At 39.9% G+C, this 17,587-nt stretch overlaps 1 protein-coding gene across 2 annotated transcripts; it reads left to right on the top strand.

Annotated features, from left to right (window-relative positions):
* Positions 1–498: 498 nt before the first annotated feature.
* csnk1da (casein kinase 1, delta a) lies at positions 499–16,932 on the top strand. Of its 2 annotated transcripts, XM_086170448.1 has the most exons (9): positions 499–950; positions 8,010–8,120; positions 10,498–10,646; positions 11,828–12,056; positions 12,147–12,317; positions 12,407–12,555; positions 12,699–12,867; positions 13,122–13,234; positions 14,267–16,932. In XM_086170448.1, exons 1-9 carry the CDS (start codon positions 875–877, stop codon positions 14,315–14,317), a joined length of 1,218 nt encoding a protein of 405 aa, XP_086026574.1. In that variant the 5' UTR covers positions 499–874; the 3' UTR covers positions 14,318–16,932. The 2 variants fall into 2 exon arrangements, with proteins under 2 accessions (XP_086026574.1, XP_086026573.1); XM_086170447.1 differs by having other exon boundaries at positions 11,828–12,317.
* The last annotated feature ends 655 nt before the right edge of the window (positions 16,933–17,587 follow it).

Consider the following 17,587-nt stretch of genomic DNA (forward strand, 5'->3'; position numbering starts at 1 on the left):
CACATTTTTCACATCACTAGAAGAGAGTATTAAAATGTAAACAATAAAATGTATCATTGCATGATTTTATGCTTTGCTATGAAATGCTATATATATTATATAGACACACACGCGTATATACTATGATCAAGGGGACATAAATTGCCTTTCCCATTAAGTCAAAGTCAGAGTGTTTATTCATTTTGGATAGACAGTGAAGATTGGAGTTTTTTTGCAGATCTGTCTTCTTCATCTTTATTCGTATTCTTGTTATTTTTTTCGGGGTAAGTTTGGCATTGGGGGTGTCGCATTACCAAGTTCCAGTCTACCTGAGAGTTCTCTCCCGTCGAAACTCGTCTTTCAAGTTCAGTTTGTTGTGGTGACTGAGTTGCTGCGCTGGCTGGCAGCTCTCTGCCGAGAAGTTAGCTGACGCGGGCTGCGTCATCGCGCCAACAAGGAAGTGACGTCACGTACAGTCCGCGGCCCACTCACAGAGGAGAGGTCTGTGGTCACAGAGAGGAGAGACGACGAAGAGGAGGGAGCTTCTCTTGGAATCCGAACGGCATCAAGATCCGTCTTCATCCTCGGATTTTCACAACATATCAAGAGCGCAAATAGCGAGATCAGGAAGTACATGTCGTTACCTTCTCAACGAGCCCCGTATTATATCAGTGCGATGTTAAGGGGGTTTTAAAACAAGTGGCGAAAGATTGGAAGAGCTGACATCATCCGGTGACAAGATACGGAAGACACGGTCGAACGCTTCGAGACGCTGTTTGTCCCGTTGTCTCTCTAACGCTGTGTTTCCGACACAGCTGGGACTTTGGGCTGAACGTTTATTTGATATTTTGGAGCTAGCGAGCCCCCTTGCTAGCCAACGTCAAATTAGCTAATCATGGAGTTGAGAGTGGGAAACCGATACAGACTGGGCAGGAAAATTGGAAGTGGGTCTTTTGGAGACATCTATCTGGGTGAGTTACAGTCAAAAAAAATTGTTTTGTCTTTTCTGTCCCTTTACAACCCCGTTTTTCTAGGCTGGTTTATGGAATTGCTCGAGCGGGACAGCTGGTTCCGGGTTGGTCGAAACAAGCTGGTAGTCAATCAGCTGTTCGGTGCTTAGCATTAGCAACGTTAGCTCTGTGTGCTAGAGGGGTAGTCGCAAGACGGCTGCTAGAGTGTCAAATGGAAAATAAACGTTATATTTGTACAATCTGCGTGACTCGGAACACATCGGCTTCAGACGCGGAGAAAAACTTGGTCAAAGAATTGCCATAGCGATCGTATACATGTTTCCCCCCTGAACCACCATACACACTAGCAAAGGAGTGTCTCGAATAGTGGAGTCTTTCTTCCGCTTTGCAATCATTTTGAAGGCAGCCGTAGTCGAATACACTGGTGCTGCTTCATAATTTAATCCATGTCGTGACATTAATGACCACTGAGGCTGAACAGACATGTCCGAACACAACAGGCCAGCTTTGATCCCATGTACCGAATAAAAGAAATTATCTGTTTCGTTTGAATCAGTGTGTCTATATTAGTTTTCCAATCGACTATTGCTAAACTTGAATAATTTGAAACAATGTTCTGTAGCAGCTCTTCAAAATTCGCTGTCTGGACGTCGGGGGAAATCAGCTCCATGGCCTATTATCAGCTGAGCTGTCTTTGACACATAAATGGTTAATAATTCCTCCTGCATCTTGAGTGCCTGGGGGGAAGGGGATATGTTCATGTATGACTCATTGTAATCTACAAGGTTCTAGGGGCTGAGGCCTATTGATTAGGTGGTCTTTGTAATAATTGGATGTTACACCTACCATTTATAGGTAAACAGAATGTAAGCCATTTCTGCCGGTGAAGACAATGGGATTTACCGACAGGCAGGGTGGATTTGGAAGGACTACAAACTATGACAACGATCAATAGTGGCCAGACATTCAAAATGCAGTGTCTGTGCTTTCTTTGCGTTTGTGATTCAAACATATAAGCCCCTTTTAGACATGCAGTTTTTTAGTATCACAGGGTTGGGCTATTTGGATGAAATAAAATTTCAGAGTAAGTTGAATGGGGTATCAACCAGTTTTTAACCAGCCATGCCCATGTTGCCCACAGTTCTCTCAAAGAACTATGAGCACTTGAATATTTATTGAGAGCTCTAGTTAATACTTATTGCTTGACTGGAAAGAACTTTGTTGCTATTTATAATAGTAGCCTCAAAGATGCGTAAAATATTTCACTGGATGAACAGTGGGTTAATATAAAAACTTTGGCTCCGGTTGCTCTGCACGTACCCCCCCCCCCCCAGCATCTCGTGCAAAAAAATGCCCTGTGTGTGAAAAAGTCAACACCAATGTCAGGATAACACATCCAGATTTTCCATGTATTGACTGGCAATGCAACAAGTCATGGAGAACCAGAGGTGAATAAGTAACCTTTCTGACCTTTCCATTGTATTACACTGCCCAATGACAATATACTGGAGGTCCCCAGATCTCGGAAAATAGAGATGAGCCGATCACATTTCAGAGCTTAAGACCTGGTCATCCGAATAACAACAGTGAAGAGTTGTTAATTTATGAGATTCTTGCCGGCTTAACCATTAACACCACATCACCTCAGAATTAGACGAACACTCGAGGCAAAGTTCAATTTAATATTGCTGATAAGGTGAATCCTTGAAAAATTTTAATCCAATTTCCAATGTTTTTATTGTATCAATGTGGTATTTAGTAAGACAAAAATCAGTTGGCTTTTACCACAGTCAGCCACTGAAGAATGATGATTGATTTGTTTTCAGTATAACCATTTCCATGCTGATCTAATTTAAAAGACACGGGCAGCACAGATGTTAATGATGATCATGTTTATGCGGTGTTAATGCCTCCATCCCAAGCATGACTTCAGTATAGAAGTTCTCCATGGTGCATTGCACACATTTTTTTTTCTAGGACAGAGAATTTTGTCATTGCAAAATAAGTCACATTGCAACATGTTGATGCCAGCATGATTGCAGAGGTGCTGCAGCTTATTTCACTGTGGAAAGCTATGCACATAGAGGCACGGCTATTTGTTTGGACTGATACTTTCCACCTGGATAAAGGAAGATGCTCACTCACTTTCTCTGGTGTCTGTCATAATGAACTTTAGACAAATGATCATTACAATTTATATTTTGTGCAAATTTACAAGAAATGATCATGCTTGATGAAATTTATGTGGACCTAAATATACCAATGTAAATAGTCACAGTTGAATGCACCTTTTTAATGCATTCATGAAACATAACATAAAGATCTAGCATAACCTCAAGTCTAGCATAACCTAATTGTTTGTATTTCAGTAATCACTTAATACTTTGAACTTTTTAACAGCAAGTTTAGAAGAGACGAAGTAGCAAGGTTATTGCCTATTTTTTATTTTCAAGTGAATAAAGGCCTCTTCTAACCACAAGTAGTATTTGTGTTGGACACTGATGAAATCTTATCACACACACAAAGCATTTCAAAGAGTAAGATGAGAGAGGAGAGGTTAATAAACACATTGGATAGATCCAGTCTGTTTTCCACTTGACCTGTTGATTGGGTTTGCTAGTTGAAGCTGCCAGCAGGTTACATAATCTCTTTGTGTGGTTTTCTTCTCTTATCAATCCCGCTCTCCCCATTTGAGTAGCTGTGTGATGTAACAATGTTTTAACAGCTAGAATACTGTACGCAGCTTTTGATTCAATTGAATATATTATGAAACTAATTCCATGGTTGTGAATCTTGAGGCATATAGACTTCATGTTCTAACTGTTCCTGGTTGTTATTATCCTTTTTCTTTGCATTATCTGCCTTTTTTCACATTGGCTCCTCTAGACCAGTAATTGCCAGGGAGTTAGCCCCCCTTTGAGCTTTTTCTAGTTTTGATTTAATGTATTTTTCTTAGTTTTAATCCATATCTCTTGGGAGGATCAAATGAATAAACCATGTGTTACTACAGTGGAGGGTCTCAATCTTTATATCTTTTGTATGATTGAAAGAGGCTCAGACAACAGCTCAAATGTCTTATTTGTGTAAGTAACTGAACAATATGTTTCATTTAAGACATTAGACACTGTCCCTAAGCCACAGTAGTTTGGCCATTTGTACCATTTGGGTAAAATAGTCATTCTAGTCCACAAGCAAACACAAGTGTTCTACATTTGCACCAGTTTAAAGTTTCTGTGAGGCATCCCAAATACATGGCCAGTACTATTGTTGGTACTCGTTTTAGTTTGTAATTTGTTCCAACAAAATCCTAATGCATGTTACGCCCCAAAGTGATGTGGAGCTGGGCAGACAGCCAGAGACAGATCAGTGCTTGGTCTATTTGCGTCAGAATTGCCTACTAGCACTCTCTGATTATCTGCAACATTGCAAAAGCCTGGCAAGTGTTTTTTGTTAGCTTTTTTTTGCCTGTTACAAGCCCACAACTATATAGGGCATTGTTTGGGAATATGTCTTCTAAGTGCTCTTCACAACAGCTGTTTCACTCATACCCTGGTAACTGTGGTCAAGTCCACCCTGGATGACATCATACAGGGAGATCGATGATGTGCTGTTGGTGCTGCTGTAAGCCTCAACTTACTGAGCTGCAGCCCATGAGGTGTGTCTGTGCCCCACTAAATGGGATTATATAACTTGGAGCTAATTTATTGTGTTTGGAGGAATGTGTACTCCATAGCCGTATTTAGGATGAGGCAGATTGAGCTCTGATTTGTCCACTCAGCCTGCACCAAGGGATGGTATTGGTCCAGCAATTTATATTATTTGGGAAGACGGCACCTTTTCCTTTAGATTTCTTTCAACAGCACTGCCAAATTTTGATGGGCCTCGGTGGTCCCCAAACAGATGGTGTTAAAGTGATTAAACTAACTTAGAAATGTGATATAAATTGAAACTTAACTACGAATTGTCACCGTGTACAGAGAACTGCATTTGGACTGTAATGTAAACAAACTGTGATGTATTGTTGTTTATGTCACAGTAAACTGAATTACTTGTCTGACGTTTCAACAGGAAAGATTTGCATGCCATATTTGTTGCCAAACGGCTACCTTAGCTTGGGGGCTGTGTAACGCAAGTCATCTCTAACTTTTTACCCAGTGACTCTGGGATGCACCGATGTTATCTCTACCACTGAAAACCACATGGACGAGCACTTCAGAGATCGTAGGTTGTTTGCAGGAGAAACGAGTATTTAGTAAGTAAAAGACAACAAGGGTGAAGAAGACCCATAGAAGCTTGTCACAATGTTTCTCAGACTAATCAATACATTTTAATAAGATTAGGCTTATAACAAGGTCATGATAATAGGAAGACTTTTTGTCGATTTTACAAGTAATGTAACATTCTATTTCACTTTTGTTTCTTCCATGTCTTCATTTAAACCAAACCTGAAAATAAATCTGTCTCTTTACATATTTGCATGCATAGTTTATTGCTCTGGTTGAGAAGCCACAGGTAAACCTACCATTTCAAATCTTCACAGTTACTGGCTATGCAAAACACACACAGGTGCTGAATTAAAGACAAATATTACCATGTCCTTTTCCATGACTTCCTGTTTTGTGTCCTAATGATTCATTAGTATTCAATTTTAGTTCACATCCTAGATTTTGAAAAGGCTCAGCTTATGTGGGATTTGTTCTCTGTTTTGTTTTTTTTCCTCCTTTAGTATTTCTGTAATAGACGGGGTTTGATTGTATAATAATGCACGCTAAACACATGACTGCACTCTCCCAAGAGAATGTTTGAAGTGACTGATTTTTCAATGTTTCTATTCCAAATGTAACAAACTTTACTTAAATTTCCTCACCAGAAATTTTCAAGTATTTCCTAGTATAAAATACCAACATGTTATTTTGTTTATTTGCAATTGAATACATTTGTTAAAGAAAATGTAGATTTGAATTAATTATTTATTTTTATTATTTTTGTTTTTAGCTACACTCTCAGTTAAGGTCTGGCAATATGGTTTTGTGCTGGGTTTGCATTGTTTCTTGCAAAACACAATTTTTATACCCACTATACAGCCAGATTATGCACCAGATATTTGTAGGTAAAGAGAAAATATAACATTGACTGAAGAATAGAAAATTCCTTTAGAAATTTTGAACAACACTGCAGCTTGATGCATTAACTGAATCATCCTTATTTCATGTAATTAGCTTCTTTTATATATATGTTACATAGTAAGTCATTATTAGTACCACTCGGCCATGTCTTAGCCTCTGTTAACAATGTCCTTTTCTTCTCCCAGCAATGGAACAGAAGCTGTTGGCCTTGTGTCAGGTTAAATTGGTATTGTTGTAACATCTTGATACCATTAGCTTGGGTGTGTTTGTGCATGCAGGTTGGGGTTTACTGTGGTTGGCATCCATCTTGTTGACTCCCTGCTGCCCTCAAGACTGATCTTCATACAGTTAATTTGTGTACACCGCAGATTCTTGGATGTAGGTTTGAGCATTGTGACAAAGACTTTGCCACCGAGTCCTGAGATGGCCTGTTATGGTCCTGGAATGAGATTCTGGAACCGTTCATTACAGGCTCTAGCAGAATGCCAAGGAAGTGAATTGGGATAACATGGAGTTCAATGAAGAAGATGATTGAAGGGGGAGTGAGTGGGAAGAGAAATTCAGGGCTGGTGGATATGTATGAAGGATAGAGTGATGAGACAGATCCAAGGAAGTGAAGTCAAGGGAGGGAGGTTGAGACCAAGGGGCTGAATTCAGGATAATATTTCTCCTCTTTATTAACACTGCAAACTCTGTTGTCTATCATGTTAACATCAGATAAGGTAATCTGTTATTGATCTCCCGCGGGGAAGATGTTAAAACTGTAAAACATAAGGAAAACACTTCCATGATTTATTGTATGTTAACAGTTGTAACCAATAAAATACAGTCAGTGAGTCAGTCGCTTTTTTACATGTCATGGTTACACCTGATTGATCAAACACATCCTGGATTCACACCAACCACTATGGTGGTGTACTAGCAGACCTATCACCTTAGCTGATACAGTTGGTCAAAATGTTTTTGTGAAGACATTGTAGGCAGGAAATAAAGTAAGGTTGGTGAATCTAACTTGATACTGCATTGACAACTGTTTATTCTGTCCAAAAAAGTCTTAAAAATGGTAAAATAAAGCCTCCAGGCCTAGCTGGGTTTACAACACAATTATCAAATGAAGTAATTTAGCTAATGAATGCTAATGTGCACTCAAGTCAGCTAAAGAGCTGATAATGAGAAGAATAAGCTATTATGTTAATATGAGAACTTGTACAACAATCTTCACGCTGTGCTGTATTCTCTTGAAGATTGTTGAGTTAATAATCTGTAGACACCAGCTTCACACTGGCTTTCTGTCTTGTTCTCTGTCTCTACCCTTCACCCCACTTTTAGCCAATCAATGACCAGTATCCATCAAAGTCATAGAAACAAAAATTTTGACAATTCAATGAAACCTTAAAACTAATCAAAATAAAAGTGTTTATACTTTTCCAACCCAAGTTAATTGTAATACTAACATTATTGCAAGACTTACATGCTTTAGCCTGATTTGTCAAGGAACTGTATTTCCAGGCAACGCTAGTTTGCTATTTACACTAACTCTATAAACCTTAGCAGAATGTGAGTAAGTGTTCTCAATCTGGAATCCTGGATCTGTTCAGTATCCTCTTCAATTAGCTTGATAGCGCGTTTAAAATTGATACAGTATCTAATTATGTTCTTTCTTCATATTGCTGATGAGCTGCTCTTTGAATTTACTAATCACTTGTGAAAAGCTGCATACAATTATAAAAGTCCCCTCAAGTCAAAAGGCTGACGCTGACTACAAGAATGTGTGCTGGGATTAAATGTGATTTTTCTTTTTAAGGGTGGGGGCTTATGAACATGGTTTGTAATATTAAATTTTCTACTCTCCAAAACATCTCTTCCACGTCAATGCAATGATGTTTAACCTGAAAGCTAACCTGTGTGTCTCTCTCTCTGTCTGTCTGTCCAGGCACTGACATCTCAGTTGGTGAGGAGGTGGCCATAAAACTGGAATGTGTGAAGACCAAACACCCACAGCTCCACATAGAGAGCAAAATCTACAAGATGATGCAGGGCGGAGGTACCTTTCCTCTTAAACATTCAATACACATACACACACACACTTAACTAAGTTTCGCTGAACTGTCACGTGTGCATTTGTGAAAACGCGGTGCAAAATTTTTCTGCATTTATTCCGATAACTGATATAATTCAAGATGAATCCAACCAGTAGTTTATGTTGTATCATTATAAATAAAATTACACATCAGTCAAATTTGAATGATATAGATTAAAGTAGTTAATTATATTATTTTCAACTTTGCCATTCTTGACATCTTGGATTTGAGCTTCATCTTGTTATTTATGCCTTTTTTTCTTTTTCTCATTACTTTCAAACAGAATAATTATTATACAAGTTTTGATTAAAAAAAAAAAAGAAAAGAAAAGAAAGAAAAGATTGACTGAGCTTACATCCAAGCAGCCATGTGGCCGTATTGTAAATCATTCAGATGGATCACGTGAAACTAGAACTGAACTTGCACCCTCTCCAAAAATAGTTGCCAAATAGAACTGAGTGGTTGCTGTCTAAATCCAAGTAAAAGATGTCTTTATATAGTCATCTTGTCCAAGCAAGGCATACCTACCAAGTATAGGAACCCTGTCCCACCATATTATTCTGGAAACTTACCAAACAGACGAAAGTGGGTCCACCCTCTGCTACCAATTAATGAACTGGTGTGTCCTTTTTACATTTAATCATTAGTTTTCTCACTTGGACTCATTGGACTGATTCAAATGGTATTTCCTCATCTAATAAAAATCAGCATCATAAGAAAGGAAAGTCAATGACACCATCAATTACACAAAATTTGACACAAAATTTTAAGAAATTGATTAGTGTTTGGTCATCTCAGGGTTTGTCATGACTGATGAATGTGTACTTAAGTAATAACTAGGTGGTTATGAAAACCACTTATCCACATGTTTGTAATATATTATGAAGGAGTATTTTTCCTCCTATAATGTTAGACCGTTGGAACTTTTGTGTGCTAGTTTGGTGACCCAGACTGAGATGTGTTTGCTTTGGCCCTTATATAAATAGCTTGTGTGTGCGTGTGCGTGTGTGTGTGCGTGTGCATGTGTGTGTGTGATAGTTGCTGAGCATCAGCTTTTTGTTTTAGTCAGCCTGTAGAAGGAAATGCAAGATGTCCTCCTTACATTGGCAGTGTCATCCAATTACCAGTTATAACCACACCAGCTGGCCTGTGACTCAATCGTGTCGTAGACAGTTTGTGCAAGATCAAGCCTTCCACGTTTCAACTAAAATTACATTAAATTGCCCTGCTCTGTACCAGTATTTATTATAACCAGGGACATGTTTTGTCTTTAATTAAGTGGACTTTCATTAACTTTGCATGTGTGCCCATTTTTGATAGGAATTGCATTTGCTAGTGTTGGAAAGGAGCGGCACAAAATGCATTAGGGCTGTAATGATATACTTGACTCACCTTTTCAATATGTTTACTGTTACAGTCCTCTTTGAAAGAAAAGGCCATTCTGTGGACAGGAACACGCTCTTTTTTTTACAGCCATGTATTCAGGAATTGATATAAACATCTTGGTTGTGAGTTGCTTTTACCTTCAAACCCTTTAAGTGTTAAACTATTTACTAGCACATCCGCTAGCACTTGCTGCCACCCTGGGAGGCTCAATGTCCAAAGTAATATTCATATTCAAGTATCATAGTGATAAAAATATTAAAAAAATAAACAAAACAGTTACGAGCTTTCAACCATCCAGATAGCAAATCACTAGAATAGTAGTTCTACAAATGTGTCAGATGCATTTTAATCAGGCAACTTCTGGAGTGGTGACTTCAAGTAGAATTTACTCATGATAGGGATTAGACACTTTGCTGTTAACAGTCAGAACAGTCAGAATGGATTTATGGTGTTTCTTAGATGATCGACCCGTCTTACACAGCAGCAACTTATCCATACTTGTGCTGGCACGAATAGAATGGAACACAGCCCGCAGAGCTACCCAGGAGTTGCTTCTTGTTGAAGTTGACACGGAGTGACAGAAAAATTGTGGGCTGCTGCATATTTGACTAACATGCAGCCATACTAATGCTTGTGGTTAGAAGAGAAGCCATTGTTTGTCTTATAAACATTCCTCCAATTATTAAAAAGGTAAATTATCCACTATTATTTTCATATTACTGTACCTGCGACTTGTCTGCAGGCCTTATGTTTGATTGGGGATAATTAAAATGATAAAAGTTGCTGCCTGCTCAGATCACAAAACAAGCCTTTTTTTTTTCCCCGCACCAATGCCATTTCACTTATTAGATAATTTACACTGATATCTATGAATGTGAAAGCGGTTAGCCAGATGGCTCATAGTAATAGTTGTAAAACCTACGAGTGTACATTTCCACTTGCTCCCTCTTTCAGTGGGTATTCCAACGATCAAGTGGTGTGGGGCTGAGGGGGACTACAATGTGATGGTAATGGAGCTTCTGGGACCCAGTTTGGAGGATCTGTTCAACTTCTGCTCCCGGAAGTTCAGCCTCAAAACAGTTCTGCTCCTGGCAGACCAGATGGTGAGTGCTTCAGAGGAAGGAAATCCAACCATGGATACTGCCTTTGTTTTTCCTTTTTTTTTTTGGCTCTCTCACCTCTGTATTTACTGTAAACCTCCTGATTCAACTGCCCATTTAATGAATGGAAACATTGTATAGATTATCATTGTTGGAAATAGAAAGAGTCCTCACTTACCAAGGGTTAAATGGGCAGGAAAAGAACTGATTGCACATATTTGAAAAGATAACACTTGATGTAAATATTTTTGATAAAACAAAAAACGATTAAGACAAGCAACTGATCCTGAACTGCCCTAACCGGTTTTATACAGTATAGTGAAGTATAGGGAACTTTTCAACGAATCTTATTTGCACAACTAAATGATCTTTAGGGGATCATTTATGAGTTTAAGGTCACTCATTTATGCAGCACACTGACTAAAAGGTGGGGGATTGATTAAGGTCATGAGTGATGAAATTATTTAAGACCCCAGCAGGCCTGCTCCCTCAAACAGATAATCTGTTACATATTTTTTTAAAGCTTCAGCAGCAGCCAAGGAATGGCATTTGTGCCAACGGTGATGAAGTGGTACACAATGTGAACCATGTCAATTTAAAATAATTCTTAGCACTGAAAGAAAGCACTTTGTTTTCTTAAACAACTTTATCAAGCGGGACAACTGCCTCTAGTCTTTCTTTACATAAAAAAAGGTTTTGGGTTGTGACAATTCATTTGACTGGAAACATCTGTCTACACCCAAGGTGAGCTCCAGGCTGTCCTTAAAATTAGAGTAGTTAAACACACTTTTTTTTAAAAATCCGACCAACTGTTTTTCCATTGTGATGGTATTAGACTTTTGATGTGTATCTGTTGAATCATCATTGAAACAGATCCTTATCATAGGACGATTGGAAGCTAAGTCAGGGATCAGCAACAGAATGTACTGCAAATTGAAAGTTGTTTGTCAGAGGTATATGATCAGACGGAGCCGGGCTGACTGTTCCCAGCACTGATGCTAAGATTAGGTATCCAGCTGCTGGCTTTTTCAAGTTACTGCATGGACAAGATTATGTCAGTGTTCTCATTTGACTGCCAGAATGCAACGCAGGACTGAAACAAGAAGCCAGAAACAAAAAAAGCACTTTAAATAATCAGTATTTGAAATCCCTGATTGCATGTTTCTCTCGCACTTTTTCTATAGATAAGCCGCATCGAGTACATCCACTCCAAGAACTTCATCCACAGAGATGTAAAACCAGACAATTTCCTGATGGGCCTGGGAAAGAAAGGAAACTTGGTCTACATCATTGACTTTGGCCTGGCCAAGAAATACCGGGATGCCCGCACACACCAGCACATCCCCTATCGCGAGAACAAAAACCTGACTGGCACTGCCCGCTACGCTTCCATAAACACACATCTCGGAATTGGTAAGTCCTCTGTCAGTATGACTGCAATGTCTTCCAGAACCACCCACGCTAATGAGTCTCAATGGCTCCACTCTTGGTTTCTGTCAACAGAACAATCCAGACGTGATGACTTGGAATCTTTGGGCTATGTTCTCATGTACTTCAACCTGGGCTCTCTGCCTTGGCAAGGCCTTAAAGCTGCCACCAAGAGACAAAAGTATGAACGCATCAGCGAGAAGAAAATGTCCACGCCGATTGAGGTTCTTTGCAAAGGCTACCCATGTACGTTAACCATTCCCATGCATTCCCAGTCTTGCTTTCCTGTTGTATCCATGTTAACATAATTGTCCTCATCCTTGTTTACCCTTCAGCTGAGTTTGCAACCTACCTGAACTTCTGCCGTTCCCTGCGGTTTGACGACAAGCCGGACTACTCGTACCTCCGCCAGCTCTTCAGGAACCTCTTTCACAGACAAGGCTTCTCGTACGACTACGTGTTTGACTGGAACATGCTCAAGTTTGTAAGTTCGATTGCAGCGTAGAGATAATTTTCTGTGTCATACTCTTTTCATGATTTCTCTAAACAAGGTCTGGCTGCATCCTGCAAGGGCCCGCCGTTAACTGTTTCAAAAGAGATGTATGTGTGTGTGTGTTTGTATGTCAGGGTGCAAATAGAGCTGTGGAGGATGCAGAGAGGGAGCGTCGGGAGCGTGAGGACAGGCTGAGACACAGCAGGAACCCTGGAGCCAGAGGCATGGCTTCAGGCTCGGGTAGAGCCAGGGCAGCTCAAGATGTCGCAGCCCCATCACCACACAACCCTGCTTCACACACAGGTCAGCATTCACACTCACAGCGACGGTTTTGACTCATTTCATATTTACGCTGATTATATTCATGTACTGTTTATAAATAGTTGACTTTTTAGGTGTAGAAAGCTTCTGTATGTCACCCGTATTTTCAAATATGTTATGAAGGGTCATTCAAATATCAAGCTTTTAAGTTGCCAACGCATATAACGCATATAATGTTGTTGTTTTTTTTCTATTTTGTGTAATAAATCGTGTGGTCTTTGTTTCTCTTCTTTCAGGCATGGAGAAGGAGCGAAAGGTTAGCATGCGTCTTCATCGTGGAGCACCTGTGAACATCTCGTCCTCGGACCTGACAGCACGCCAGGACACATCCCGCATGTCCACCTCACAGGTGACACATGCAAATCCGCTAGGTTTATTTACACTATAAGACAGGAAATATCACATTAAGGCTCAACAAGATTCTCTTCGTTTGAGTTTATGAGGCAGAACGTTTTCCAACAATAAATTATGTCATGTGAATGTTTGTTTTTGTAGAAGATCAGCTGACATGGAAAAAGAGAACTTGCTTAACCAGATGTTTTTAATGGGGTGTTGGCACAGTCTGTCAGTCTCTTTCTTTACTGTACTGACAAATTTTTTTAAAAAGGCACATTGAACTGGAATAATGTGAACACCACAAACCACCATGTCTGATCGTGGATTTTAAATACATTCCATATCAGGGTTTACAAAACTTTTAGCCCCAACCACACAGCTAGATGCCAGAGAATTTTGACCACTGCTATCCTGACAGTCTGTCAAAATTGTTTTTTTTTCATATACTGTATTTTATGTCATAGTTTGAGTTGAAATGAATTGGAAACTGTTTTAGATGAATGTTAGTTAATGGGATTGCTTACCTTGAGCCTCAGGAGCCTCGGATTTTGATAAATATGGAGGACTCCTGAGAAATTAAGAAGCTCAGAACATTCAAACCAATTTTAGATATTGAAGCCAGTAAAACAGTGGTCCAAGGTCAATTATTAAAACTTTATTGTTCAAAATGTCAGTCAGCTCAAAACTTATAATTTAACACTTGACATTTGACAAAGTGAAAATGAGCATCCAACCATCGTATCTGAGCAGTAAATCACAGCGACAGTATAAGCTCCATGAGAGTAGATGACTTCCTGTTGAAAAATGGCTGGGGCTATAAATACTGCCTTATCACATGGATGGATGCATCAGAGTTTCTCTGCAGGAGAATGTTGTATAAGTGATTGTTAGCCGCAGTATTTTTCTTAGACCTTAAATACTCCCCTCGTGTCATAGGTGAGGTAACAGACCTGGCAGCTCACCATCCTCTGGTTTACGTGACATATTTACATCAACGGCATAGTCTGTGATGTTTAACCCCCTTTTTCCATCTGTCATTTTTCAGGCTTTGTCCCGAGTCACACCGAGCGGCCTCCAGGCTGCAGCCCCACGATGAAACCTTCCCTTCTAGTTGTGCACCATGGAGGCCTCGACATGCACTACCTTGCAGCACACACACACACACACACACAAACACACACACACATACACACACGCACGCATAAGACTCTCAAATTAACAAGGCCCAAGAGTCTTGCAGCGCTCTTTTTCACTTGAAAGAGGTAAAGGTGCACCACCTGTTGTGTGTGAGTACGTGAGAGAGAGAGAGAGAGAGCAGGAGAGAGCGAGACCTTTGGCAAAGTAGCGGCCATAGCCTCCCTTCTACTCACATGGAAGATGAGGAAACGCACCTTGTCTCTGCTGTTGATGGAGCCATGGGTTCATTTTTTTTCTCTGGCATCCTTTTTTGTTTTTGTCTTTTTGTTGTTTGTTTCTTTTTTTTTTGTTTTTTTTTTTTAAGAGAAAAGAAATCTTTGCTTTGACTTTTTGTTTTTGAAGCCTAAAACGTTTCACACACCAGCATTGCTGGTTGGACTTCACAAGCTGTCGGGGTTGCAAAGTGGATTGTGACTAGTCTAAGTTGCTGAAATCAAAACATGTGGGGAAACTAAGAGGCAAGAAGACACGTGATCCATCATGGCAGTGTTATAAGACCGTGCCTCAACTATCTTTTTGTGTCCTCAAAGATTCACCTAATCCCTCACTTTTTTTTTCTTTTAAACGTTTTAAAGTAAAGGTAGTTCACTTTGTTTTCAGATTTTTAATGTATTAATTTGAAAGGCGATCATGTTGCGTGCCCTCTTCCCCCTCCCTACCACCCTCAGTGGTAATAAACCAGGAAATGGTAGTCAAGTCAAAAACAAGCACATTTCCTTTCCGTATCCAGGTTGCAACCGTAGTTTGGGAAAGCTGTGAGCGGATGACATGTTGTTTTTATCGCGGTGCTTAGTGATGTGGTTATTTATGTGTGTTTGTGTGGTTTCTTTCCAAGGGTTATCAAGCTCAAAGGGGTGGGAATCAACATGCTTAGGGTGCTTTTTACATTTTGAAACTCCTTTGTCTCCTAACTGTCCCTCCGTACCATCTGTCTGCTCTCATTTACAGGCGCAATGCAGCTCTTTGTACTTTCAGGCATGCCTCTGGCCATTTTCTACCTAGGTGATGTTGCATCTTGTCTCGATGTTGCTAAATTGCATCAAAGTCTTACTGTTCCATATGCCTCAAAATGAACCTCCCGAGACCATGTCTTCATATGTAACCCACAGTCACATATAGTTTGGAAAAGAAAAAAAACAAAAAAATGGTGGGTGTCGTAAGGGAAGTGATCGTTTTGGTGAGGAGGGAAAAAATGCCCACGATTTTTTTCATCAACACAAGATGAAATGCTCGAGTTTGTCCCTTTAAATCGGCCGAGTCTTTTAACAATCTTTTTGCCGAGAGTAACGAGTGGCACCTGTCCATCAACGAACAGAAGGACTTAGCTCGGTCGGGGCTTGAACTGAATACACTGTAAAGCTGCATTATGGGAAATGTGGGATCCCTGCAATGCACAGGTTCTGGCTTCTGCAGCCACAAAGATTTCTATTGATTTTGAACAGACAGCCATGAAAATATGTTAAACTGTACAATTAGTTTTCAGGCCAATGTGATGTCTTCAGTGGATTCATTTTTTTTCTCTCTCCCAAGTAATCGTGACCAGCAGGATGTTGTACGCAGGAAATACATGGAGCACCATGCCAGTTATCACAGGAAAACACTGAGACTGATGACGAAATAGTCTCTCCTGTGATATACATATTTTTAGCTGCTGTGTTAAAACAGAGGCCGACACACACACACATGCGCACACACAGCTTCACACCTCGCAGTGCCTCTTCCTGTGCATCTCCAGCATGACTCTGACCTTTGATACCCACCTACCACATTCATATCAGTGAAACAAATGAGAGTCCAGCTTGAAATTGGAGGGCAGGGATGGGGGATGGGGGATGGCAGCATTAATGTCAGGATAAATGGTAGTAAGGAGGTTTGGGAGACCTTGTAGATGGTGGTCTCCTCAAAAAGGAGTCCTAGCACTCTTGAAGTCCAGCTCCTTTCAGTCAACCAATCTGGCCATTGAATCTGGCAGATTTGAGAAGTAGAAAAAGCTAAATGTGGTAGACTGGTGGCAAAGTATTGTAGGCCATTTTCTAGTTGATGGTGGGTGAGGTTGTAGTGGTAATTTGTATGTGTCTTTTGGGTTGTTGTGTGTAGAACGCACCTCCTCTGGGGGGACAGGAACACTTCACTCCATTCTAGTCCCTGCTGACGCAGCTTTTATTTTTTAAGTATATTTCACATGTGGGCTGGAAAAACAAAAAGGATGATTAACTCATCACACATGATGGCTATGATAAAATGCAAGTACTCTTTACATAGAATCAAGTTATTTACATTTTTTTTGTAGTTGATTTTGGAGATGTCTTCACTCTTCTTTCACCTCATGTCCAGTTCTGTGTGTAACTGCAGTGAAGAGGTGCTCATGCCCGCAATGCATCTAAACTGTGGATTCATGGGTAATCTTTTTTTTTTCTCTCCTTCATTCTCACATTTAAACATGTGCTCCTCATTTGTAATGCCACTGTATTTGTGTACTTTAAGATTCTGTAAATAAATTAATAAGTACTTGTATACGTGTCCTTGAATGATATTTGAGGAAGTCTTCTCAGCTTTTCTGCACCTCTAAGGTGGCGCAGATTCACAGGAGGGTGAGAAACCATGCTGAAAGTCAAATTTGAGAACGTAAATCACAACACTTTGCAGGAGCCAACAGCTTCTTTGTGATTCTGTCTAAAATGACATTTAAAGAGCAAGAGTGCAGGAAGTTCTGACAGGAAACACGGTAAAGAAAGGCCTGAAAAATGTATGGGATCAAGGTTTGACACTAATGTTCACAGTTACATAACAGATTGGCCGCTACCTCTTGTTGCAGTTACAACATTTGACTTCTACCACACCCAGTATTGTGGTAATGAGCATTTTCTCTGCACAAAAACCTGATTTACAAAACTGATGGTGGCGCACCAGATACATACAATATTCTGCACATAAAATATTCACAGAAACAGAACTTCCTCACAAGAGGCAAATTATACGTCAACAGCAGCAACAAGCAACAATTGACCAAAATAATTGACTTCCAGGCAAGTACAGTTACAAATTGGGGCTGTGGTTTGTTTGATTGCTACTATTTCTATGGAAAGAAAACAAGCTGTACAACGTGATATGTTCTTACAGTTCCCCAAGTTTACTCTCAGCTGTGGTTTAAGGTGCCTGAAGGTGGTGC

This window comes from Fistularia commersonii, chromosome 23 (genome assembly GCF_037954325.1).
Source record: "Fistularia commersonii isolate RoL2024-O1a breed Wild chromosome 23, RoL_Fcom_v1.0, whole genome shotgun sequence".
NCBI lineage: Eukaryota > Metazoa > Chordata > Actinopteri > Syngnathiformes > Fistulariidae > Fistularia > Fistularia commersonii.

Excerpts from the sequence above, each read along its gene's own strand:
- csnk1da (XM_086170447.1), top strand. The coding sequence starts at position 875 with ATGGAGTTGAGAGTGGGAAACCGATACAGACTGGGCAGGAAAATTGGA. Across the intron at positions 951-8,009 it reads TTTTGGAGACATCTATCTGG|GCACTGACATCTCAGTTGGT; the intron begins GTGAGTTACAGT and ends CTGTCTGTCCAG. Across the intron at positions 10,647-11,827 it reads TGCTCCTGGCAGACCAGATG|ATAAGCCGCATCGAGTACAT; the intron begins GTGAGTGCTTCA and ends CTTTTTCTATAG.